Below are 27,626 nucleotides of genomic sequence, written 5' to 3' on the forward strand. Positions count from 1 at the left end.
TGCTATATACATAGAGGTGCATGTATCACTTTGAATTAGTGTTCTTATATTCTTTGGGTAAATACCAGTAGTGCCCTTGCTGGATCACAAGATAGTTCTATTTTAACTTTTTGAGGAACCTCCATACTGTTTTCCACAGTGGCTGCACTAGTTTGCATTCCCACCAACAGTGCACAAGGGTTCCTTTTACTCCACATCCTTAACAATACCTGTTGTTTCTTGTGTTGTTGATTTTAGTAATTCTGACAGGTGTGAGGTGATATTGTAGTTTTGATTTGCACTTCCCTGACGATAAGTGATGATGAACATCTTCATGTGTCTGTTGGCCACCTTTAAGTCTTCTTTGGAGAAATGTCTGTTCATGTCTTCTGTCCATTTTTTAAAAGATTTTGAGGGAGAGAGAGCGCCCAGACAGGGGGGAGGAGCAGAGGGAGAGGGACAAGCAGACTCTGCACAGAGCCTGACGTGGGGCTTGCTCTCACGACCCTGAGATCATGACCTGAGCTGAAATCAAGAGTTGGATGCTTAACCAACTGAGCCACCCAGGCGCCCCTTTTGTCCATTTTTAAAATTGGATTGTTTTTTGGGTGTTGGGTTTTATAAGTTCTTTATATATTTTGGATACTAACCCTTTATTGGCTATGTCATTTGCAAATATCTTCTCCCATTTTGTAGGTTGGCTTTCAGTTTGTTGTTTCCTTTGCTGTGTAGCAGCTTTTTATTTTTATTTAGTCCCAATAGTTTATTTTTGCTTTTGTTTCCTTTGCCTCAGGAGACATATCTAGAAAGAAGTTGCTACAGCCAACGTCAAAGAAGTTACTGCCTGTGTTTTCTTCTAGGATTTTTATGGTTTCAGGTCTCACATTTAGGTCTTTAATCCATTTTTAATCTATTTTTGTGTGTGGTGTTAAAAGTGGTCCAGTTTCATTCTTCTGCATGTTGTCCAGTTTTCCAACTCCATTTGTTGAAGAGACATTCTTTTTCTCATTGGATATTCTTTATTTTGTTAAAGATTGTTAAAGATTAGCTGATCATATAATTGTGTATTTTCCACAATTCTGTTCCATTGATCTATGTGTCTGTTTTTGTGCTAGTACCATACTGTTCTGATTACTACAGCTTTGTAATATAACTTGAAGTCTGGAATTGTGATGCCTCCAGCCTTTGCTTTTCTTTTTCAAGATTACTTTGGTTATTTGGGGTCTTTTGTGGTTCCAGACAAATTTTAGGATTGTTTTTGTAGTTCTGTAAAAATGCTGTTGGTATTTTTTTAGGGATTGCATTAAATGAGTAGATTGCTTTGGGTAGTAAAGATATTTTAACAATATTTGTTCTTCCAATCCATGAGCATGTCTTTCTATTTCCTTGTGTCATCTTCAATTTCTTTCATCAGTGTTTTACAGTTTTCGGAGAACAGGTCTTTTACCTCCTTGGTTAGGCTTATTCTTAGGTATCTTATTATTTTGGGTGCACTGTACAGAGTAGAATTTTTAAAAAGATAACTGTAGAGCAGCCAAAGCGGCTACTGTGTGAAGAATGGGGTACAGTGAGGCAAGAATGGAAGCTCAGTTGTAGCATCTGAGATGGGGGTGATTCCTTATAGTAGAGATGGAGGGACATGGCCAAAGATGACAACTAACTGAGGAGGTAAAAATAACAGGATTTGGTAATGGATTGGTTATGGAGGTTAAAGGAAAAAGAGGTTTCAGAAAGACAGGTTTGGAGAAACAGGTTCACTGCTCACTAAGATCACAGTCAGTTTGGGATATGTTAAGTTGCAGAAATCAAGTACGTAGTAGGATATATGGATTGAAGTTCAAATTTTAACTTTGAGACTCCCTGGCATATATAGGTGGTAATTTCAGCCAAGGGTGTGAATGAAATCTCCTAGGGAGAGGGTAGAGGAGGGCTGCCATCATAGAAAGCAGCGGTTCTTAACCTGGGGCAGTTATGCTCCCCAGGGGACATTGAGCAACGTCTGGGGACATTTTTGGATGTTGCAATTTGGGAAGGGGTGTGCTACTTGATGTCTAGTGGGTACAGGCCAGGGATGCTGCTCAACCTCTGCTGCACAGCACAGTCCCTACAACAAAGAATCATCAGACCCAAAATGTCAGTAGTGCTGGGATTGAGAAACCCTAATTCAAAGGGTGGGTAGAGGACCAGCCAGCGGAAAAGTCTAAAAGCAACCAGGAAGAGTGTGGCATGAGGAAGGTACGAGAAGAAAGTGTCTGAGTATCAAGTGGGATGAAGACTGAAAATGGTCATTGGCTTAAGGATGTGGTGATTTTTGGTGACCATAAGAACAGTTTGTGAAGTGGTGGGGTCAGCAGCTTTTTCAAATAGGACTGAGGAATAAGAGAATGAGAAAATGGAGACAGTGAATGTAGACAGCTTGACAGCAGAGGTAAGGCAATAGTTGAGGAGGGGGTGGGGGGGGGTGGGATGGGATAAGGCTATTTTATTTTTTTTTAAGATTTTATTTATTTATTTGACAGAGAGAGACACAGCGAGAGAGGGAACACAAGCAGGGGGGAGTGGGAGACGGAGAAGCAGGCCTCCCCTGGAGCAGGGAGCTCGATGCTGGGCTCGACCCCAAGACCCTGGGATCACGACCTGAGCTGAAGGCAGACGCTCAATGACTGAACCACCCAGGCGCCCCTAGGCTATGTTGTATTTTAAACATGAGAGACATTTGATTAAAGTGCTGATATTCCTATTCAACAGAGAAGCGGCCTGGGAAGGCCTGGGGGGCAGAGACAGGGAGGGGAGGATTGGCTTTAGCTGGGAGTGGTGGCTTCAGCTGCAGCAGGAGGGAAAGGGGAGAAGATGGATTCATCAAGTAGGATTGCCTGCAGAGGGTCCCTTTGTCTGTCATTCCCTTGGTGTGAGTTTTAATGGCTCCAGCAGAGGAGTCAGAAGATCAGTGATCCCAAACTGTTCTTTTTAGTCAGGGAAGGGTTTTGTTTTAGCATGTGCTGTACCAGTCATGAAGGTTTGGGTGTTCCATGAGCCATTATCATCAAAGTTAGGGAGACCACATGGGCCAAATTTCTGAAAAGGGGCTGTGACCTGGAGCATCTAATGAGCACTAACTTTTGCTCGAATAAACAGTGGAGTTACTTTTTTCCCTCCAGTTTTCTTGCGTGTTCTTTGGAGCAGTTTCTTCTGACCAGCGACAACACTTCAACTACCCTTTTGACAGTCTGGCAACAGCAAGTGACAGTGAAGAGGACATGAATAACGGCAGTTCTTCCACATTCTAACACTTAATGATGGCTCCATTGGCCCCCAGGTCCAAGTGCTAGCTCACTTGCACCTCAAACACGTTTTCAAATTTAGTCTAAAAGATACTGTCTTGGACTTCCTTGAAATGCGAGGATGGGCTTCTGCTTTGCTAAACATCATCATCTTTTATAACAGCCATATCTAGAAATAGCTGCTTGTTAAGTGTACATATTTGCTTTAAATCCATTATGCTACTTGGAGGCAGAAGAGTCTTCTGTGCAGGGAAAAAGCTCATTAGAATTCTTCAATGCACGTTCACACTAGAGCTTTTAGCATTTTCTTTGCCAGTTTTATAAAGGTATTTAGACCTTTTTCAGCAGCCATCTAGAGTGCATCAATATGGCTTGTAGTTCTGTGACTAGTAGGGAGCTTTTGTATTTGATTGCAAACATTTGAGTTTTGGTGCTTTCAGACATAGTAAAAAGCTATGCAGTCTCTTCCCATGTAATGCCATGACTTTTTTTGTCCATTACTTTTTATATTCTGTTAAGATTTTAAGTAAAAATAATCCCTGAAATAAAGGTCAAGAATAAAAATATATAGCCACCCCTTCTCACTTTGGAGTCTTTTCATATATTGTAAAATTTTATTTTACAGCCTTAAGTTGTTCTGATTTTCATATGTGATTTTTACATTTTGCAGTGGCATGCAGAAAAGAATTTAATGGAACTGCTGCCAAAATTATTTCTGTATTATCTGACATAGAGCAGCAACCGCCACTTCGAGAGCCTAGGTTTGGAGTAAAATGAGGTAGATTATGAATGTCTCTGTTCTTTGCCCCTTTAAGAATTAGCTTCTTACCTGAACAAACAGACTAAAAAATCTGGCACAAAACCATTGTTACATAATATGATGCCTCTCCCTCCCCCAAACCCGTTTATAGTGAATTGTAACCTGACAAACTCTTGACTTCTGTAACATCTTACTGTGAAGTCTTTGTGAAACCAACAAATCACAAGGAAACAACTGGCAGGCAGTTGTACTTTACATTTTGTGAGGAATTCATACACAAAGGTGGCTGAGTGAATTAGTAAACTTTAGAACTGTGAAGAGTTCTAACTAAAACCAGAATGATTTTGGCTCTTATAGCTTAGTAGTGAGTCAGAGCTACCCACAATAACCTAATAAAAACTCTAGTTTGTCCCAAAATGTTCCTCAATGAATGAAAATGGGCTTTCACCAAGCTTTTTGTGGAAATTCGCAATGCCCACATAATTTCAAGTCCTTTCACACTGTAGGCTAAAGATTTACGTATCTTATGCTTACACTGATGATTAACACTGAATTTCACATATTCCTGACAGATGCAGATGATGACAAAGAGAGCATTTATACCCGAGTTACTGTAGGTCTCCTTGCAGAGGGTGAAGTTTCTGGTTCACTCACTGAAATGGGCAGAGGGGTGTAGGTTGTGAAGGCACCATCATCAGTAATAGCCTGGATGCAGCATCAGTCTGGAAAAGACAGTTACACTATTAAATTGTATATAATTTGGGTTTTAGAATTTGCACACAGAATGTTAAGTTTAAATGACACCAGATCTTTTTGTGGCTTCATTCCATACCATTTGGAAGATGCAAAAGCCTTCTCAGTTGGGAAAACATCTATATTTTACGTTCAATTATCAGTCCATTTTGATGGAATTTTTGAGGCAGCTAAACTGATGTAGTAAACCAGCTGGTGAAAAAGAGCTAAGGGAGATAAACTAGGAAAAGACAGAAAATGACAGCTACAAAGTAAGGAGTCCCTGCTAGAATGACTAAGAGGCTTGGAAATGAGGACTTGATATAGAGACCAACAAAATGCCAAGGGCTGGTGTCTTACTCAGTTACGGTTCAAGTGAAGAGGAGTTACGCAGATTAGTATAAATACTATATTTATTAAATATCTTTACAGTTTATTTAAATGTATTTACAGAACTATTCCTGCATAAGTTATATTTCAGACATCCAATTCAGGTCATTGCCTCTTGGGTAAGACAAATAATGATAGTCTCAACAGAAAAAAGCAGCTCATTAGTATACACAGATTCAAATTTGCTTCATATTTAGCCATCTTTGCCACAGACTACCTGCTAACAGTTAAAATTTTGACATGGACACTGTTGCTTTTTAATTGAGAAGTTCAATTCTGCAAATAATTTTTTTAAATAAATAGAATCCAAATGCTTTCTGCTTCATATTTTCAGTTTTATAAGCAGATTTCGGGGATTTTTTTGATATTGTAAAAATTTGTTAACTGCAAAAATGTGATAGTTTCCAGGGAAATTGGATGCTGTAGCTTCTAACAAAGATAGCTGGTATAAGGTGACAAGGAACCATGAACTTATTCAAAAGTACGAACATTTACAGTTCTAGCCAATCTTGTTTACAATCTCCAAAATGCTCAAAACTGACTCCGTGAATTCCCACAATTCCTGCCTTGTTACTCGATGTGGTAGGTTGGTGGTACTAAAGGTGGTCCTGAAGGCTACTGTTCTATCCAGAACAAATGCAGCTGATAGAAGAGGACACTCTCCTATCATGCAAAGCTTGAAATCTAGTTTCTACTCTAGACGTAGCACAGCCCCCCAGACATGCATACCTGGAATGGATTCTTTTGTGATTTAGTACCTATCAACCATGTCAAGCCAGTACAGTAATTCAGGACAAATAACTTGTTTCCCCCACCCCCATTTCTTCTTTCAGTTTTTAAGAGCCTATGGACTCTACTGCATTATCCATTCAGTAAATTTTTTTTGTGCGCAGGCAGCTTAAGTTCACAGGAAGAAATAAGGTTCTGATATGTTTCGAGTGCACATTTTAAAACAGAATAAAATAAAAATTTCAAGCATGTGATAAAAATATTGATTTTTATAATACAGTATTGCTTTATAAATATAGATGGAAAAGCTATAAACTTTACTGGTCTTTGGTGCATCCAGACAGGGATAAATAATTTGCCATTTGTAAATTAGAAATCCAAATTCTCTTTTGTTATAAAAGTCCATTACATGAGGCAAATGTGTGTTTTATGCTGCTTGATTTAAAATATAATTAACACACATATCAAGTTCAGAATCAGACCCACCAAGTGGTATATCTCAGTCACTCCCCACAGAGACTTGGGTTCTGTGACCTGGAAAATTCCAGTATGGGTCCAACAGAGCCTCTTGACTACTGGGAGTGGAAGGAGAGTTACTTGTTAAGCAGCACTCCAACTGATCACCCCCCCCACACCCCCCGGCAGTCATAAAATTAATTGTGTCACACACAAAGGACAGGGCAAAAAGAAAATCGAGAAAATATTCTGTGTCACTAATCTATAGGCCAGGTCCAAAGTCAGTTCCATTGTGAAACTCAAATTCTTGTCCCACTATTTTCAATATCACTGACACAAACATTGTTGATTTCTTATGGTCATTTCTCAAAAAAGACTAAGTTGATTAAATGAGTCGTGTAAAACACCACCAATCTAGCTTTATAAAGATTGTGTTTGATGGGTTAAATGAGAGCAGAGAAAAGCCAGTGACTTGACCAGCACTGCTCTTACAAGGAATTAAAAGTAGGCATTGGAAAATTAATGCAAGATATATCCAGATCATAAGGCTACATACCCCTGACCAGAAATAATTAAAAACCCAAACGAAAGAACTGAAATTGTCAGCCCAAATATAAATGTATTCCTTCTAACAAAACCCTTCTGGATGCAACTTTCTTTACTTTTTAAATATACAGAGACTGCAAACAGTTTGTGCAAAATAAATACCCTGCCACTTGCCACTCATGCTTCCGTGTTTTATCATAGCACGATGGGTACTCATTATTTAAACAGAATGTACCTCTACCCACCCCTCCCGGCCCTGACCCCTATCTCCTCTACCAACGAATTCTGTTTTGTCAAGTTAGGGTAGTTAAGGCATTCTGACATGTAATTAAAGGTGATTCAAAATAGATATCTAACATTATGCCAATTTAGGAATAGTAGATAAATTACTGAACGGCTTACAAATGAATAACTCATTCTTATTATAAATGAAATGCCTGTTACAAGCATGATGCATTGAAATATAGTAATGACATGTACATGGTACATGTTAAACAATTTTAAATAAAACAAAAGCTTGACAGTTACTCAAATATACAGTACAAATTCACAAAACAAAATCTTTTAAAACAAGTTGAGGTAACCTCAAACATAAGTTTTAATGCAATAAACCAGGAAATAAGTCTCTCCTTTAGAGAAAGATACTTTCTGTATTCTCTTCCAGTAGATCCTCATCAGGTTTAATTGCATTCTCATCTATACACCAATGTTACCTGACTTATATATAAAACATGGCTTTAATTTAAGGATTTCTAAGTATATATATTTTTCTACCACCAAGTTAATGAAGGAAAAAAAACTGACCCAAAAATATATATCTTTACAGCAGTTGACTTGTGCACAAACCTTAAAAATAAGTTTGAGCTTGCAGGTAAGGGGAAAACTGTGGGTAGTTTTATACGGAAACTATACACTGCAAGATGGCTATTCGGAAACTGTAAACATTAAGCTTGATTCAGAAACCCCTAAATTTTTGTGTAGGGCAAATGCAAATGTCAGATCATCACCAGGAGTTCTCCTCGTGGACTCCTGTGCCGTTGTCACTGCCCACAGTGCTCTTTTCACATGGACTCCCTGAACCTGGTGCGTGCTCTATGGAAAGCAAGCCTATTAATGAAAGGTCTGAGAGGGAGACTAGGAGTAACATGACCATCAAAACCCAACAAAATTCAAAGTTATAGCTGTCTGTTCTCAACCTGTGAGGCCTGCGGGCCTAGAGCTCCCACACAGGAAGCTCGTATCAGAAAGCTGGGAGGAATTTCAGCCATAACATTAAATTTCTAGGCTTTGAGGAGTTTTATAATCTTGAGTAATATTTCCTTTGGAAAAATCTGGTAGGGAGTCTCCCCAATGCCTCCTGCAAATCAAGCCACCAGCCTATAATTTGGACTAATCAATAAACTGCCGGAACTTCCCTCACAGGAGCACGAGTAAGCATCTTTTAAAAACCAAAACACATTTGCATCCATAGAACTAAACTAAATTTTTCTTCCAATTTGTAACAAAAAAGCTCCTGGGATGAAGATTTCATAATCCAGAGCAATGTTTTAGAGCAGAATTATAAGCCCCTGAAAAACAGGAGTTTATAATGAAAACATAAAGCCACACCAATCATCATAACAAAGACTGTATAGTACACGTGTAACATTTCTTTTGATGATAATGTTTCTAGTAGATGTACCATAACATACAATTTGTGTTAGACTTTAAAATCCCTTTTACACATTGTAATTTTGAATTCACTTTACCAACATCACTCATTTTCAATACTTAAACCATTTTTGAAACATAATAGCCATTTTGGCGTTGAAAATCTCCATTCCATTGTAGAAAGGACTGTAAGAAGTGAAGGTCAATCTTCAAACCTTGATTCTCTTCCAAGTTGCTGGCAGATATGAGCTAGCGAATGACAGTAGTGGTTCTCCACAAAGATCTCAACCAGGTCTCAAAAAGACAAGCAAAGGCTTACATCACAGGCCATTGAGATCAGTGGCAAAGAAACACAGTCCTGCCAGCAGCATCAGCACACATGGCAGGGGAGAATCTGGGAAAATGAAAGGAAAGGCCGGAGTTGACACTTAGGCGAGTCAGTCTGTATACTCAGCCACTATTGAAAGAAGGACGGTGATGTCATCTGGCTTTCCACCTAAAATGAACATGAAAATGAAAACGTCTTCATAGGTCTTAAAAGAGAAAGTCAATTAAAAACGTAAGCCTAAGAAAGTACTAAGAGACAAATGCTTGCAATTCAGGCAGGTTTGGTTTGTGCTTTAGTAGAAAAAAGAAGAAAATATTCGATAAAGAGAAATGGTTTTAAAAAAATGACATGTAACTTAATTGAAGTTTAAAAAAAAAAAACCACTTCACTGCTTCTTTACAAAAGGCACTCTATTAAAATGGTCACCACATCCTCTGTTTATAGCAATTACAGTAAAGACAAAATCTGGTTAAGATAAATTCTGCCTGATGAGAAAGTTATATGCTTCTACTCACAATCCTAATTTGGACAAACATATCTAATGTTTTGAAACTAGGAAGGAATAGTCTTGTATTCTAATCTGCCAAACAGCTATGGCATGTGCTTTTTTCTATTTTAATACTTCCTGGAGGGCTAAGAAATGCTTTACATGTCATAATATTATATCAGCAAGAAACTGACCAACTCCATGAGTTCTGATATGATAGCACCAACATGTCATCCCAGCTCTAAGACTGAGCTACTGGCCTGTTCCCAAAGTTACATATCGTTCAGTAGATAGAAAGACTCTTTAGGCAAGGACAGTTTAACATTGCTTCCCTCTTCAAAATCTGCTGTGGTAATTTGGCAGGCAAATATTGTCAACGAGTCCCACAAAGCCAGAGGGAAGGGAGAAGTGAAATGTCAGACCCGTGAAGGGCAGAATGTTAAACTGTTAGGAATGTCCAGGGCCTCTGGGCGGACTTCGAAGCCTTTTGGGCTCAGGTCCAAGCCGTGGAGTGGTGGCAATAAAGGGCTTCAGGTTCTGCCTGCCTCTACAGCCAATGAAGTTCAGTTCTGGAGGGCATCCTCGGTGGGGAAGACATGATGACATGCACTTGCTCTTGATCTCCAGTGTTAGGGCCTACTGACCTTGCTCAAAGCCAGGGGCTCACAGCTGGAAGAGGACACCTCACCAGTCTCACCCGAGTGCTCTAGTTTACCTCACCCTACAGCCAAGAATGCTCTCATCCCACTATGTCCCCAATTAGTCCCTATGACCTTCCTAAAGAATGCTTACCTCTCACATTCAATCCGTTGTCACATGCAAACTGTGCAAAAGGTGACATATAATTTGGGTCATAGGCCAGCTCATGGGCTTGCTCAGCAATGCTTCTTGCCGTCTGTTGTATACTTTCATAATTTGAATTCTAAGATGAAAGGATGAGGGAGTTATTTTTACCACAATGCCTCACATGATTTCTGCATGTAAGTATACTTCTTGCAAATATCACTTTTTGAGACAGTAACATTTATCTAACCACAGTTTCCACCATTTAAGTTTTATTACAGTTAGAGAAGACACTACAACATTACATCTTTGGTAAAATGAAGAAGACCACCAGTGAGTGCTGCCTGCACAAGATGTCAATCATATATCACCCTTTGCTAGGGTGGCCTTGGGCCCCAAAGTCTGGATTTTCATTTTTGCTTTTTTTTCCCATTTGGAATTCTTAAGGTATTCTTGCTAAAATTGGACGGGACTGAAAAGGCAGATTTTGATAGCACTTTAGGGATGACCTCAAAAGTTTCCTTGCTTAGGAATGCAACCCTGGCCAACCACAGTTTGCTCTCCAAGTAAGAGCTGCCAGTTGTCCTACTGAAAATACCTTTAGAATTTTATATCATGATGAAAGATTCTTGTTTAGCTGTGTAATCTTGAGTCATACCCTTATCCTTGCTGCTTCAACTTCCTCATCTGTAAAATGGGGATGGGAAACAAGGTCCATTTTAGCTCTACCATTCTAAGATTCGGAATAGTTTCAGTATAAATAATAAAAGGCCTCTGCTTCAATGTCACCTCCTCAAAGAGGCCTTCTCTGAACAATCTTTCCAAAACAGCAGCCCTCTTTATTCTCTATTCCTTTACCCTGCTTTATTGTTCTTATTTACCACCAACATTTATCATATATTTTTTTCTCTGTATTATCTGTCTTCCTCCACTAGAAATATAAGCTCCATATGGGGAGGGAATATGACGTTTCTGCTTACCACCCCGTCACCACACAGAGCACAGTGCCAGCTCCATGTAAGCACCTGACCTTTACTGCATCCCACAGATGGGGCATGGCACTAAGGATTTTGTACACATGGTCTTAGTTAATCCTCACCACAACTCTATAAAATAGGACCTTTGGTACCCCCCACTTTAAAGGTGAGGAAAATATTGCTTAAAAAGTTTAGAAACTTACTCACAGTCATACTGCTTAGTGTTAAGAACATAGGAAAAGACTAATTCCCCCCCAGAGTTAGTACTTTTACAAAGCCAGGAAAATATGGAAAAACTGGTTTTTACTTCCTTCCACTTTCTGTATGGGCCAAGTCTGAACTGTTCGTTACTGGTGACAGCTCAGATCACATCAAGGCCCCTAGCTGCCTGCTGCCCTTGGCTGGCTCTAGTATGGCGATTTCCTATCTCTCCCAACCTCAACACCTGCTGGGTTTGTTAAAAGAATAAGAGGAGAAAAAGACAATCGGGAGCTAACACCATTAAAAATACAAGAAATTTCTCTTATGGGCTTTCCTACCTTTACCACTTTACTAAAGGTATGGGTGAGAAATCCCCTTTCCCCTCAAGTTCTCCAATTGTGAATATTTCCATTTACAATTGCTTAAAAGACTGGGACCATTATTTTCCTAAATTCACAAAATAGTCTTTTCCAAAACTACAAAAAGAGATACTACAATTGGACCAATAAGACTTAACTGCCCAGAGAGGGCCACTGTTTCCATCAACCAACCTTTGAGTTAATTACCTTTAATTTTTTTAGCTCCTGAAGGATCATATAATCAGGCATGTTGTCAAAAAGTCCATCTGTTGCCGTCAGGATAATGTCTCCTAACTGGACATCAAAAGATGTGCTATCAGCAGCATCTGGGCTGTGACAAGGACAGGGTAGGGACAAAGTTATGAGAGGCCTTCAGAGATAAGTTTCAAAGTTTCCAAGAGGCACTATGTTACAGTGTAATGAGGCTTTAAGAAAAACTAATTTATAATAACAGAATCAATAATAAAAACCAGTCATTTTGAAATTCCTAACCTTGAGAAAATTAATTGAAAAATGTGATATAAATAATTCAAAAGCTTAACTGAAACTACCAAGTAAAACTGAGTCTGATAATTAGTCACATATGCCTTAAAAGGAAGAAGCGTTCTTTTCTGAGTCAGAACTAACATGCCTCTAAAATCCTAGTAGAAATGAGTCTTTATTTCCTAATTCTTTATAGCCAAATTCCAACCTCTCTTACTCATTTTCTACTCATCAGTTTCTCTGCAGGCTTAACTCTGGCTCTCAGGAGGCTGCAGTACAGTGGAACAACAGAGCACTATGGAAAAGAACATGCAAATCCCGTAAGAATTAATTCACATGAAATACCTACAATGGTATTTCTTACCATAGTACTAGTAATTACTAGTATTATCACTAGTATATTATTACTAGTATGGACTAGTAAGGCAGAGTAAGGACTGTGTGTCTCTCAGGGCTTAAAGAGTGCTCACCACGGATAAATATTTAATTATTAGTGTGCCTGGCACATAGTAGGTCTTCAAGAAATATCTAATAAATGAAGAAACAAAGTAACCCTCCAAACTGGGGCGGGCTGGGGGGACTCCTTAATATATTGTTAATGAAGAGAGGAATGTACAGACTGTGTGTGTATGTTTGTGTGGCAGGGGGAAGATTCATAGATACAGATGCTTCTATATGCAGAGAATAAATCTGGAAGCACGCAAAGAAACAGATAATAGTGGCTGCCTCTGAGGAGAGAAAATGTGTTGGTGGGGATGGGATAGGAGGTAGAGTTTTCACTACATCTTTTTGTATAAAACTTTAAAAGATAGAAGGGAGGTTTTTTCCTCTGATAACACCTGATGAAAACATACAAGAATTGGGGGTAGGGAAGGGATACCTGGTGGGGAGAAAAGATCATATATTCAAAGAGTTAATGGCCCTCTCAAAGGCTGGTTCTCAGCCATTTCCAGAGACCAGCTTCACTGAATCCAAGCCCCTAAGGTGAGGGAAAAGTGAAATATCTAATAGTCTGCCTTAACCTGTAATTAGGGAACAAGTGCAAAGAAAAAATTTACACACTGACCCAGAAAGAAGGAGCCAGAACCAAAGCACCCTAAGCTTGACAGAAAGACCCCAAAGCTTATGTAACTGACATGTTATAAAATATGTCAAATATGTGAGGAGAAAACATAAAAACAACCCACCAATGTGTGCTGGGGATTTACACAAAGTACACTGAGAAGATTCCAGGTTCACCCTCTCTTGACTGAGGAAAGAAGGGGCACGTTTAAAAATTCTGTGATGGGCTTTGGCAAGGAACTTTCACTTACACATTTATACCACAAACCCTTTGTAAAAACAGCTACTAAAGGAAAACCTATAAATTAAGGGTTAAAAATATATTTTATAGATAAGAGGAACTAAGTAAAAAAGGAAGTAAATGCTTTCATGCAGCAGGGGAAAAAAGACTAAAACTGGTGGAAACCAGGTCGATTCCTGCTGTGAAATAAAGAAAAACAATACAAGACACTGCACAGTTGCTCAGACTTTGGAAACAAATCAGGTTCTAGAAGTTTAGATTAATGAGCAGGTTGGCAGCAAAGCTCTACTTTATGCTGAGGTTCTTCTTCCCCGGGAGTGTCCTCTGCCATCCTGCCTGTGCGAGACTTGCCACCATTGGACAGCTGGTCCTCTTCTCCCAACACTCCCACCCAGGAGCTTGGTGTTCCGCCAGCGGCAGTTCTGCCCATTTTGACTGAACATACTGTGCCGCTGGAAACTTTTGACTGCACTGAAACACGAGCTGAAGTCACATGCTAGCAAGCTGTCTGTGGGTTGCAGGGGAAGCAACCTCCACCTCGCTGGCAGGCCAGGCAGAGTGCTGCCCTAACCACACAGTCCCAAAGATGGGGTGTGAGATATGGCAGGGCAGCTCTAGCACTGAGAAGCCAAAACAAGAATCAAAGAAAGGAAAATTAAAACACTGCTCTCTGTAACAGTTAGCTGAGCTTGGTATCTACCAAGCCCTTGGGGTTCTGCTTTCTCCTCACTCCAATATGGCTAATATGAATATACACACTAACTGAAGAAGGATCTATAATGAAATATTGTTCCAATCAGGGTAACATACCTTAATCTGACAGTAAAAAATGCTTCCCTCTACGAGTCAGCAATAGACTTTCGATGGACAATCCTGAATACCTAACTACATAATATACTTATTTCAGTTTAAAAAATGGCAGTAATAATCATTTTATCTTAGTTTGTACTCAAGATCTGGCTTAATAAGAACTATCAAGTAGAGACAACAGACATTTGCAACACTACTTCTATTTTTACAAAAGGTTCATTACCCATTTAACAACATTTATGAATCACCAGCAATGTTTGTGCCAGGTCCTATTAAGTTGTTAGAGGCAGAGGAATCTGAGACTGTCTTAGTCTCACTCTGTATTCACATCTCAGAAAAGATAAACTGTAAAAGTTGATTCAAAAAAGTAGTTACTGTCTTGTAAAGGTCTTGACAATTTAAAAGTTCTATCTGATGCATATAATAGAAGGCCCTGAGAATCAGGAAGTTATTCTGATAAATAAAGCAGATGTCTGTTTGAACTCTTCCCTAAGAACATATGCAAAATCTTGTACAGGCAGTGGCATGCATGGACAATGACTCATTTCTCCAGCACAATTTAACAAATATGTACATATGTACCATGTTGGTCTTGGTATGAAAAACTGATATTCTGTAAGCTTGAAGAGTATTTTCAGTCTTGTCAAATTACTGGGTTTTTATCTGAATTCAACTTGGCTGCAAGAGCCAGCAAAATATCTTTTGAAGTCAAACTAAAAGGTCCTTTTGATGAGAATATTCTCATTGTACCTTCTTATCACACATGACAACTGAAAATGCCTATCTCCACTGTAGTTAAGGGGGACAGGAGAAGGAACAGCCATGCCCTGCTTACTCTTAATGGCTAAGAGGGGAGATTACCTGTCACTTAGGACGACTCCTTCGGCTTCAGGTGGTGCAATTGAGAGCTGGAATGGAGTGTTGAAGTAATGCTGCTGTTCATCTGATCGGTGCACAACTTCACCGCCCCTGACAACCAAAAAGCCTGAATCACCCAGGTTTGCTGTGTGTAAGCGGTGGCTAGTTCTGTCCAGCACCACGATGCAGGCAGTACTGCTACCTAGAAACAAAGATGATCTCCATTTATTTTCTCTTCCTAGACTATCTTTGGATCCACATTTTTATCCCATCACCCCAAAAAGCAACATGCCACACTGGAAGCTCCTTTGCCTACCTTAGTCATGCTCCTACCTCCAACAAATAGCAATAGTAACCTGATCAGGGTCAACATGATGGGTAAAGAAAAAGGGATTTATATTATATATAGTAAGCAGGCCCCTGAAATCTGAATTCTTCCATTTGCAGAGATAGGAAACAAATCGCACTATTTCATTTCAGTAGTACTGTAATCTACGCCAAATGCTCAAAACCATATTGTTGAGGTATTAAGTTTTAATACTTAAATGCCAGAATAAGAATGTTATGTTTTCCTGACATTTCTCATTAGTCATTGGCAGGAAGCCTTCTCCATGAAATTCACTAAAATTTAAGACAGGGCACATAACTACAATTTTTAGCCAGATTTCCATCTGTTGAGGTCATGAAGAACCTTCACTGGAGACTGACTCACTATGAACGGACAAGACCAATTTTCCCAGGTAGCCTGTGGAATCATCCTGTTCACTTTACAGAGACTACTAATGTTCAGAGGGAAGAGACCACATTCCAAGTAGAGAGCAAAAAGCTTCTGTGTACCTTTGCAGCCCACAGCTCACATGACCTTCCCCAGACTGAAAAGCTGATGTACAACCAGTAAGACTGCTTTCAAGTACTAAAATTTAAACCTATACCTACAGAAAAAAAAAGTCAAAATAGAAAAATAAACAGTTCACCAAGAAGTAAATTTAATGGTCTGTAAATATATGAAAAAATCATCACACTAGTAGCCATTTTGTCTATTAGTTTAACAAGAGTCAAAAAAAAAAAAAAGATACTTCATGGTACTGGCAAGAGTGCAGGGAACATGGTCACTCTTACTCCACGGTGGCAAGATAGTAAAACCACATGACCTTTCTAAAGGGCAGCATAACCTTGAAAAATGTGCATATCCTTTGATTTACCAATTCTAAGAAACAACTAGAGATGTAAACAAAATAAGTACAAAAACATTAAGATCAAGAAGAACTGGAAACAACCTCAACATCTAAAATTAAGGGATTGGTTAAATAAATTACAGTACATCCATACAGTGGAAAGCTACATGCTGTCATATAATACTTAGGAGTAGACTCTGGAGTCAGCCTGCCTGCATCTGAATGCTGGCTCTTACTTAACTAGCTGTGTGTCCTGGGGCCTCTCTGCACCTGTTTCCTCATTTACAAAATAGGGAGACCATAACGATCTCTTAGTGTTGGGAGGATAAAATTAGTTAAATCATATCGAACACTTACAACACATAATAAGTGTTAGCTATTTGGTAGCCACTAAAATTGTTAGAGAAATAGATTTGAAAATGAAAGGTAAGTGAAACAAGTAGATTTCAAGCTAGTATTAAAGTTCCCTTAAATAAAAAGTGTTATCAAACTTAAACTGTACATCAAAAAAAATAAAATTTAATGTAATTAAAAAAAATAAACCAACAGTAGGTAAAAGCTAAACTGTTAAGATGACCGTTAAAAGCAAAACAAAAGAAACAGGCTGTGGAACCAGCTGTATTAAATCCCAGGGCTCCATTGTTTTCTAGCTGTGTGACTGTGGGCAAGTCACTTATTCTCTCTAGGCCACAGTTTTTTCCTAACAAAACAGGAAATAAAAGCAAAGAACCTACCTCATGGGGCTACTGTAAGCACACAGTATATTCACAATTCCTATTACCATTATTCTATGCACAAACATATACAGAAGAAAAATCAGGGAGCATCATTATTAAAATATTAATAGTTTTCTTGGTGGGGTTATGGATAATTTAATTTCTGTTATTTTTCCTTGATGAAGGATGTATGATGAAAATATATAACTTAATATAAAAAAAAACTAAATTTAAGCATTTACCTCATCATAATGTTCAGAAATTCCATTTCCTTGTTATCTAACCTCACACCCTAATGCTAAGCTATCTAGTCTCTACCCATCAAACATGAGAGAAAAAACAAAGTACTGTAACTAACTGGCGGTGCTGCCAGATAACCTACTGCACAGCTTATGTTAGAGTTAAGATCACCAATTACCCTTCCTTCTTAACTCAATGCACAAAAACTCCAATCATTTTTCATTAACAGAATCACCATACAAAGGATCTTCTGAAAGCTGATGGGATTAATCTGAAGAGGAAAAATGACAGATGAGTAGCAGAGCCTTGAAAATCCTGGGGCAGGAAGAACTCATGTTGACTCATTATTACTCACTGACAAACCCAGGCTATCATTTTGCTACCCTGGTGGCTGTCACCATCACCCGCTGAGTTAGAGTCAAAAAGGTCCTTGTGAATGACAGAGCTTTAATACGCAAAGCAGCACCAATGAAGGCAAGCCCAGCCTTACAGAATCACGTAGGCTTGGAGTGTATACTCTTCCTCTACCTCTTCATATAACTGATGATCATGTGCCCATGGCTCAGGCCCTGAGAGCCTAATACTGGGAAAAGACCTCATTATTCTTATGTATTTGGAGAGGAACAAGCAGGAAAAGAAGAAAAGAAGCGCTAAGAACAACAGCATCAGATTTTCAGACCACTGACAAATCCAGACAGTCACCCAAGCAAACCACTCATGCTAAAATGGAAATATTTTTATCACTGGCCCCTAATTTTGTAAACTACCATGAAATCCTTTGTGCAGCAAAGAAAGAACCTTATTAGGATTGACCCCTCAAATTCTTAAGATATGTTGTCTCCATAAGACTTAACTCCACTTAAGAGTTTCTAAGGAAATATATATTAGCCCAGATCTAAAAGCAGCTAGAAATTCTCAAGAAACATGTGGCTGACCTTTATACTGGAATAGTGTTATAGGCTTTTTAGCAATTGCTGGATTAAAAAAAAAAAAAAAAAGGATTGTGGCACCTGGATGGTTTATTTATTTGACAGAGAGAGACACAGCGAGAGAGGGAACACAAGCAGGGGGAGTGGGAGAGGGAGAAGTAGGCTTCCCACTGAGAAGGGAGCCCGATGTGGGACTCGATCCCAGGACTCTTGGGGATCATGACCGGAGCCGAAGGCAGACGCTTAACGACTGAGCCACCCAGGTGCCATGGATGGCTCAGTCTTTAAGCGTCTGCCTTCGGCTCCGGTCATGATTCCAGGGTCCTGGGATCGAGTCCCACATCGGGCTCCCTTCTCAGTAGGAAGCCTACTTCTCCCTCTCCCACTCCCCCAGCTTGTGTTCCCTTTCTTGCTCTTTGTAAAAAAATAAATAAATGAAATCTTTAAAAAAAAGGGGGATTACTTAATCTTGTAAAGTTATCATTATTTGCAATTATATCTGAGGTTCAGTAAAATTCAGTAGGCTGTCTTTGCCAAAAAATGCTTGAGTTTAGTTACAAACAACTTAGAGGTATGTGTGTGGATTAGGTGACAGAAGCGTCTATGTGTCATAGTAATGAAGGATTATTTCAACATGTACTTTAGGAGAAAAAAGTGATTATAATATTCAGTGTAAGAAAACTTCTAATATGTCCTTAAATTTAAGATCTCTGAACTACATGAGGGTAAATAGGAAAGGAAGGAGGGATAAGGAAGAAACACAGCAAAGAAACCAAAGCTTTCAAAGTGCAAAATCAGGACAGGTGTTTTCAGCTGCTTATTCCAAGTCACAGTAAAGGGGAAGGGGGGTGTCGGCAGAGGACTCATGGGAACATGCAGGAGTTGGGACCTGGAATCTGTATCTATAGGCTCTTTGTTAGGTGTCAGACTATTAGATAGTATTCTGCAATGTCCTCTTTCCCTCAACATGTGTCTGAGTATTGCATGAAGCTTTGAGTCATTCCTTTTCACAAAAAAAAAGATCTCTCCATTTAACAAATGAAGCAAGGGGGTCAGAGGTCAAGTAGTTTGCCAAAGTCGTATTTGCGGGCAAGTTGACAGGTACTAGAAATAGAATCTAAGATGTTTCACTGTGCCAGGCAAGCTCCAGATTGCATGTCCAAAATAGCGGATTAAGACAAAGCGGTATATTGAAACCTCAAGACAAGGTTTCTCTTCAGTTAGAAGGAAAACAAGCTGATTAGTCACAGCACAAAGACAGAAGACGGCAGCGTGATAAAAAGAACCCCTTCTCATAAAAGATTTAAATTTAAGGCAAAATTTTACAACGTGGAGAACTCCATTAACACTGAACAGAGGTTGATTTTTAATATGGATGGTGATTTGGGGGGGAGGTTACTTCTAGTAACCAGAAAAGATGCTGGCAACTAGCAGAAACTTAGTAACACCCTCCTGAGAGCTTGCTCAGAAGGCTGGGTAAGTTGTTGGGTAAGTTCCCAGGAAACCATTTTAACAAACAAATGCAGAAGCTTGGCCAAAAGATGCTCCATTAGCATATCAGATAAACACACACTAGGAATTTGGAAGTTTTCCAATACAAGATTAACAGGGATCTATTTTGTGCCATGCTATTTCACAGACTAATCAGTTACCTGCTACAGTCTGGGGTGCCTATCTGCAACTTGAACTCTCCAACTTAGTTTTACATACCAGATCCCACTCCCTTTCTTACTCCCCTGGAGAGAACCGCTATCCTGAATTATACAACCAATTACTTTTCTTTCTTCTTTTATTCTATTTTGGAGTCCCTGAACAATATGGTTTTACTTTTATGTTTTTTGAATTTGAAATATGGAATCAGACTGTTAGGTGGTAGTCTGCAATGTTCTATTTTCCCTCAACAACATGTTCCTGAGTATTGCATGCAGCTTTAAGTTGTTCCTTGTCTTTCTGTATTTATTTGACAGAGACAGAACACGAGCTGGGGGGAGGAGCAGAGGGAGAGAGAAAGAAGCAGACTCCCCACTGAACAGGGAGCGGGGCTCAATCCCAGGACCGAGATCACGACCTGAGCAGAAGACAGATGCTTAACTGACTGAGCCACCAGGCACCCCAAGTTGTTCCTTTTCAAAATGCGTTTTTCTACAATAAATGGACTTTTTAGGTTGTTCCCAGTTTTCTGCTGTTATAAGCAATGTTACTATGAACACTCTTGTACCTATCTCTTTTTTTTTTTTTTAAGGGCGCAGCCTCTGGGCCTGTCCCCACCTCCGGAGCTGCCGAGTGGGCGCGGTGGCGCAGCAGAAGGTCCGCGGCGTCCACTCCGCGCGCCCCGCTCTCCTCACTTGTACCTATCTCTTAATACACAAATGTGCAAAAGTTTCTCTAGTCTAAGGTATAGACCCAAAAGTGGAATTGCTAAGGCATACTATCTATTTACATTTAACTTTATTCCATAATTCCAAATTGTTTTCCAAAGTGGCCATACCTATTTACATTCCCTCGAAGCAGTAGTACGTATTCTGGTGAGCTCATATCTTCTCTATCAAACTCTGCTTAATAAAGAGCTTCAGAAAAAAAAAGCTGGGCTACTAAGTGATTTTCTTGGTTTTGTTGTTAACCATCTTCTGAGCTTCTTTACAGAGGAAAACACAGTGTATCTACTTACCAAGCAAAGGTACTTTATTTTGCAGCAACTCACAGTAGCTTGTGGTGAGGATTCCAATGGGGTTACTTGGGACGAACCGTCCTTCTTTTACTAACCGTTCACATGTCCGCATTAAAGTCCCTGAGAACTGGGATGGATCAACTCCATAGTCTCTCCATCCTCCTACACCATCTGCAACTCCTAAAAACAAAACAGAACAAAATTACATCAAAAGGATATTCTTACCGACTGCTCAAATTCTTTCTTATCCCTGTCTCCTCTTAACAGTTAATTTTACTACATACTAGTACATACATTTACCCTGAGATTCAGAATGAAAAGTGTTCAAATTTAATGTATCATACACTAGTACTCTTTCATCACATTTTCTACTTAGAATCTGATCTTTCTTATATTGATGAATAAATATGTGAGCTACCACAGGGTGGCATTGCTTACTAGCCAAGAGTTCAATTTCAGCAGGATTATCGTCTTTGTATGGAAGTATTTATGTTATTCAGCTTTGTTCTATAAGAATGAAAATTGATTTTTTTAATGTGCTGAAACTAGTGATAATACGACTGAGCCAGAGCTGGCAATCATTCAGAATACCAAACACAGTAAACGTTAACTTCAAATTTTGGTAACTGTGAAATAAAGAAAGAAAATTAAGAACATACCTCATCCTCTTTCCTCCTCCCTCAGAGACAACCACTATCCTTTCTGTACTGGCCTGCACTGTCTAATACAACAGCCACTACCAAACGTGACTACTGAGTCTTTGAAATGGTGCAGATTCAAATTAAGAAGTCCTCAAAGTATAAAATACACATTTTGAAAACTTAGTAAAAAATATTTTGGATATAATGTGCTAAAGATTAAAATTAATTTCACCCATTTCTATTTTTAACTAATGCAAATACCAGGAAATTTAAAGTGACATGTGTGGTTCACATTATATTTCTATTGGACAGCACTGGTATAGAGATTTTCACAGGTCCCTAGAGCTGTTGATGAGTTCAGAATCTGCACAAGACTCCTTTTATCAAGAGAAAACTAGTGTACAAGAAAGTCAGTAAGATATCAAAGTCAACATCATACCATCTCCTATTCAACCCCTTGCAAAACACTAAGCTAACTGTTCAATATTAAAACCAACTTCTGTCTACTAAATTCAAACAAAGTGAGGGAACTAGAAGATCAGATATACACACTATTAAGGATTTAAGTGACTGTATATGAACTTTTCTGGAAGGATCTATAAGAAGTATTAATAGTAGTTCTGAGGGTGCCTGGGTGGCTCAGTTGGTTGGGCGACTGCCTTTGGCTCAGGTCATGATCCTGGAATCCCAGGATCGAGTCCCGCCTCGGGCTCCCTGCTCAGTGGGGAGTCTGCTTCTCCCTCTGACCACTCTGTCTCTCATTCTCTCTCTCTCAAATAAATAAATAAATAATCTTTAAAAAAAATAGTAGTTTTGGAAATAAGAGACTGCAAGTAATCAGTGAACAAATGGGGAGATTTTAGCTTTTTACCTCATACTGTCCTGTATTGTTTGAAATTTAATTTTATAATGATCATGTATTGATTTCATAATAAAAATATTATTTAGGAATTTTATCATTTTTAAGGCTTGCTGAGCATTAAACATCCTCCCCACATACATATTTACATTTTTTTGTACGTTCAACTTTCACACATTTTTTTTTTTTTTCCACACACATTTTAAAGAACCTATTTGGTACAAAAGTAGGAGAGTGCCTATATAAATCATCCCAGAAAAAAACTGGCTTAACATGAAATGAACACATGAAACTGTTTTCTGGTGATGGCATTTCTCAACAGAAACGGAATACATTCTGAAAAACATGAGAGGAAATATAACTGGAAGAGAGTATAAAGAAGGTGACAGACAACATCACTATTGGGGCAGCTACTTTCCCTACCTTTTGTGACCAACCAGTAAGCAAAATTTCACTATGGGGCAGTTCCAAATCAGTTGATTAAATGATATGATGTCTAGGGGCGCCTGGGTGGCAGAGTTGGTTAAGCACCCCACTCTTGGTTTCAGCTCAGGTCGTGATCTGACAGTAGTGAAAGTGAGCCCTGAGTGGAGCTCTGTGCTGAGCGTGGAGTCTGCTTTTTCTCCCTCTCCCTCTGCAACAACCCCCCCGCAACCGCGCGCTTGCACTCTTGCTCTAAAATAAATAAATCTTTTAAAAAAATGATATGATATCTGGGATTTATTGCAAAATAGGGGGGAGGGCTGATGGAGGAATGGATGAAACAAGAGTGGCTATGAATGGATAACTGAAGTGGAATGAGAAGTACGCTCATCTCTCTGATACATATTTGAAATTTTCCATTACACAAAGTTTAAATAGAACTAATGATAATAAGAAAGAAAACAGATTCTTCTGCTGGCTCTGTAGAGAGCAAGAGCAGAAAAAAGGGATGAGTCAGGAGTCTATCTTAGTAGGTTGGTCATGAAATGGTGGCAGTACATTTGGAATGCAGGGATTTGAGATCCAATGAAACAGAAGGACTTACTGGTATACTGGGTAGGGGTGTAGCAGCGGTGGGGAGAGAGAAGAATAAAGGATGACTTAAGGTCTACCCTACCAGGAAGAAGTATTACTTTTTTTCTGTTTTTCAAGCATTTTGAGGATATCTGGAAATTCTTAAGAGAATTTAAGATAGTTTAATAGGAACTTTTTTTTTAATTTATTATTGTTATGTTACTCCCCATACATTACATCATTAGTTTTGGATGTAGTGTTCCAGGATTCATTTTTTGTGCATAACACCCAGTGCTCCATGCAGAACGTGCCCTCTTCAATACCCATCACCAGGCGAACCCATCCCCCCACTCTCCTCCCCTCTAGAACGCTGTTTGTTTTTCAGAGTCCATCATCTCTCCTGGTTCGTCTCCCCCTCTGACTTACTCCCCTTCATTCTTCCTCTCCTGCTATCTTCTTCTTTTTCTTTTTTCTTAAAATATGTTGCATCATTCGCTTCAGAAGTACAGATCTGTGATTCAACAGTCTTACACAATTCACAGCGCTCACCGTAGCACATATCTTCCCCAATGTCCATCACCCAGCCACCCCATCCCTCCCACCCCCAACCACTCCAGCAACCCTCAGTTTGTTCCTGAGAAGATCTCATTCCTTTTGATGGCTGCATAATATTCCATTGTGTATATATACCACTTCTTCTTTATCCATTCATCTATCGATGGACATCTTGGCTCTTTCCATAGTTTGGCTATTGTGGACATTGCTGCTATAAACATTGGGGTGCACATACCCCTTCGGGTCCCTACATTTGTATCTTTGGGGTAAATACCCAGTAGTGCAGTTGCTGCATCGTATGGTAGCTTTATTTTCAACTTTTTGAGGAACCTCCATACTGTTCTCCAGAGTGGTTGCACCAGCTTGCACTCCCACCAACAGTGTAGGAGGGTTCCCCTTTCTCTGCATCCCCGTCAACATCTGTCGTTTCCTGACTTGTTAATTTTAGCCATTCTGACTGGTGTGAGGTGGTATCTCATTGAGGTTTTGATTTGGATTTCCCTGATGCTGAGCGATGTTGAGCACTTTTTCATGTGTCTGTTGGCCATTTGGATGTCTTCTTTGGAAAAATGTCTGTTCATGTCTTCTGCCCATTTCTTGATTGGATTATTTGTTCTTTGGGTGTTGAGTTTGATAAGTTCTTTATACATTTTGGATCCTAGCCTTTTATCTGATATGTCATTTGCAAATATCTTCTCCCATTCTGTCGGTTGTGTTTTGTTTTTGTTGACTGTTTCTTTTGCTGTGCAAAAGTTTTTTATCTTGATGAAGTCCCAATGATTCATTTTGGCCCTTCCTTCCTTTGCCTTGGGCCATGTTTCTAGGAAGAAGTTGCCGCGACTGAGGTCGAAGAGGTTGCTGCCTGTGTTCTCCTTTAGGATTTTGATGGACTCCTGTCTCACATTTAGGTGTTTCACCATTTGCAGTCCATTTTTGTGTGTGGTATAAGGAAACGGTCCAGTTTTATTTTTCTGCATGTGGCTGTCCAATTTCTCAACACCATTTGTTGAAGAGAGTGTCTTTTTTCCATTGGACATTCTTTTTAATAGGAACTTCTTTCGAGAAATTTTATTAGGGGTAAGATTTCACCATCATTCTATTTATTTTATTTTTTAAAGATTTAATTTTTAAGTAATTTCTACACCCAGCATGGGGCTTGAACTCACAACCAAGAGCTGCATGCTCCAACAACTGAGCCAGCCAAGCAACTTGCCCTCACCATTATTTTAAATGCAACAATTTGTGTTAAAATACAGAATGCAATTATAATCCTTGCAATTCCATCTGATGAATCATTCATTCTTTCCAAATTACTGCCTGCTTGAGAAAAGAATTTCTCTTTAACCAGTCTCTGATCTAAGAGCCACAATTAATTTTAAATTACAAAGTGGTTTCATCTACAAATGCCCTTCACAAGAAAACCATTAAAATCTGAGATAATGTTGAGAGTTGATCCTGGCACTCACTAAATAATCTGTCAGCAGGTTATAGAGTCTGACCTGACACAGCCCTTCAACATTAATCAGATTTCTCCCAGAATAGAGTGTAACCTTTCAAGCACCTGTTTGCTTTTCTATGGGAAAAAGATACCACGCAAAGCTTCACTGCTGAAATCTCTTTAGGGGAAAAAAGAGATTCAAAAAGCACATAAGCTGTTCAATAAAGCTGTGGGGAAAAAAAGGCCTTACATAAATAAATATATATTATGTTTATACATAAATAATTTACTTACAAAGAACAAGTTATATAAAAGAAGAGTCATATTTGGGATTAGAATCAGGCTAAAACCAGAATAACCTACCACAGGTACATTTGAAATCTAGTTTAATTCATATTAGGTAGTTATTTCTACAAGGAAATGAGTATTTCCTCTCATGCACAAGCAAAAGCTTCCAGCCACAAAGGGAGAACACTTTTTAAACAGTGGAATTAATCCAGATATAAAGAGAAATTTTACTCAGAATACATTTCAAAGGAAAAGAAAACAATTGTTAAAGGAGAGAATGCTTAAGATACAAAAGATATGAAACAGCAAAGAATAAGAACACCTCTAAGAGCAAATGGAGGCCATAGTAAATACTAGGAAATAGAGAACTGAGGGAGACACATCCTGCCTATGAGAAGCTCACCTTCTAGTGGGCAGTGACTACTCACTCACACAGGAACTAGACAAACAGTTCCCATAAATGCTGCTATGGGGGGGTTAAGAGCAAATGGTTAATGCTCATGGGGCACTGTGGGAATGGAGCAAAACTGCTTAAGAAATAGCATTCACATTAGGCCCTGGAAGGTAAGTCAGATTTCCACAAGCAAGGGAGAGTAGTACCAGGAAAAGAATGGAGGGCAATTAGGTGTGGCTGGGGTTTGGGTAAGTGCTGAGAAGTTGAAAAATGCAGGACAGGAGCTGAAGTTGTGGAGGGCCAAGAATTGTTATCCAAGAACTTAAATTTTTTAAAAAAGATTTACTTTAGAGAAAGAGAGAGAGAGCATGAACGGGGGGAGGGGCAGAGGGAAAGGGAAATCCTCAAGCAGACTCCCTGCTGAGCACATGAGCCCAACTGTGGGGCTCAATCCCAGGACACTGATATCATGACCTGAGCCAAAATCAAGAGTCAGGCGCTCAACTGACTGAGCCACCCAGGCTCCCCGTGACCCAAGAACTTTACACTTTATGCTATAAGCTTGTGCTGTCTGATATGGGAACCAATAGACACATGTGGCTATTGAGTTTGAAATGTGGCTAGTTTGGATTGAGATGGGCTGGATGTAATTATGTAAAATATGTAGATATGTAAAATGTAAAATAACACACAGGATTCCAAAAATGTAGTACAAAAAAAATGGTAAGGGGTGCCTGGGTGGCTCAGATGGTTAAGCGTCTGCCTTCGGCTCAGGTCATGATCCCAGGGTCCTGGGATCGAGTTCTGCATCAGGCTCCTTGTTCAGCAGGGAGTCTGCTTCTCCCTCTCCCTCTCCCCCTGCTTGTTCTCTCTGTCTCTCGCAAATGAATAAATAAAAAAAAAAAATCTTTAAAAAAATAAAAATAAAAAAATGGTAAAATATTTGTGATAGTTTTATACTGACTAGATTGAAATATTTTAGATATAGTGGGTTAAATACATATATTAATTGAAATTAACTGTATCTGTTTCATTTTACTCTTTTAAATGTGGCTACTAGAAAATTTAAGATTACATATGTAGTTTACAGTATATTTCTACTGGACAGCACTGCTATAGACAACAAAAAGTCATCAAGGTTTCTGGGTGGAAGTGATATAATCCTATCTATCTATCTATCTATCTGTTTTTAAAGATTTTATTTATTTATTTGACAGAGAGAGAGCACAGTTAGGCAGAGCAGCAGGCAGAGGGAGAGGGAGAAGCAGGCTCTCCGCTGAGCAGGGAGCCCGATGTAGGGCTCGATCCCAGGACCCTGGGACCATGACCTGAGTGGGAGGCAGACACCCAACCAACTGAGCCACCCAGGCGCCCCCAATATATTTTTTAAAAGATTTTAGAAGGAGACAGAGACAGCACGTGTGCATGTGGGGCGAGGGGCAGAGGGAGAGAATCCCCAAGCAGACTCCCCACCCAGCAGAGCCCCATGTCATGAGATCATGACCTGAGCAGAAACCAAGAGTCCGACGCCCAACCGACTGAGCCACTCAGTCTTTGGTTAAGTTTCCCACAGACTGTTTTTCTGAAGTGAAGAGTTAAGAGAAAAGGAGAAAGG

The 27,626-nt window shown here is 39.3% G+C and overlaps 2 protein-coding genes across 7 annotated transcripts in view; one reads left to right on the forward strand and one right to left on the reverse strand.

The window, feature by feature from the left end:
* The window catches only part of RAD9B (RAD9 checkpoint clamp component B), a 46,200-nt gene extending 34,611 nt beyond the window's left edge, over window positions 1–11,589 (forward strand). For 4 of the 5 annotated variants that reach the window (XM_027576939.1, XM_027576940.1, XM_027576941.1 and 1 more), the window contains one exon: window positions 3,138–3,798. In XM_027576939.1, coding sequence (XP_027432740.1) covers window positions 3,138–3,266 — 129 coding nt within the window. In that variant the 3' untranslated portion in view covers window positions 3,267–3,798. Of the gene's footprint in view, window positions 1–3,137; window positions 3,799–11,056 lie in introns of those variants that run through there. The other variant, XM_035724010.1, reaches the window with a different exon arrangement.
* The window catches only part of PPTC7 (protein phosphatase targeting COQ7), a 42,104-nt gene continuing 19,375 nt past the window's right edge, over window positions 4,898–27,626 (reverse strand). Inside the window, exons 2-6 of one of the 2 annotated variants that reach the window (XM_027576943.2) lie at window positions 20,841–21,020; window positions 15,116–15,314; window positions 11,866–11,989; window positions 10,131–10,260; window positions 4,898–9,019 (exon numbers count right to left, since the gene is read on the reverse strand). In XM_027576943.2, coding sequence (XP_027432744.1) covers window positions 8,961–9,019; window positions 10,131–10,260; window positions 11,866–11,989; window positions 15,116–15,314; window positions 20,841–21,020 — 692 coding nt within the window. In that variant the 3' untranslated portion in view covers window positions 4,898–8,960. Of the gene's footprint in view, window positions 9,020–10,130; window positions 10,261–10,719; window positions 10,809–11,865; window positions 11,990–15,115; window positions 15,315–20,840; window positions 21,021–27,626 lie in introns of those variants that run through there. The other variant, XR_003517058.1, reaches the window with a different exon arrangement.

Source organism: Zalophus californianus, chromosome 14 (genome assembly GCF_009762305.2).
Source record: "Zalophus californianus isolate mZalCal1 chromosome 14, mZalCal1.pri.v2, whole genome shotgun sequence".
NCBI classification, from domain to species: Eukaryota; Metazoa; Chordata; class Mammalia; order Carnivora; family Otariidae; genus Zalophus; species Zalophus californianus.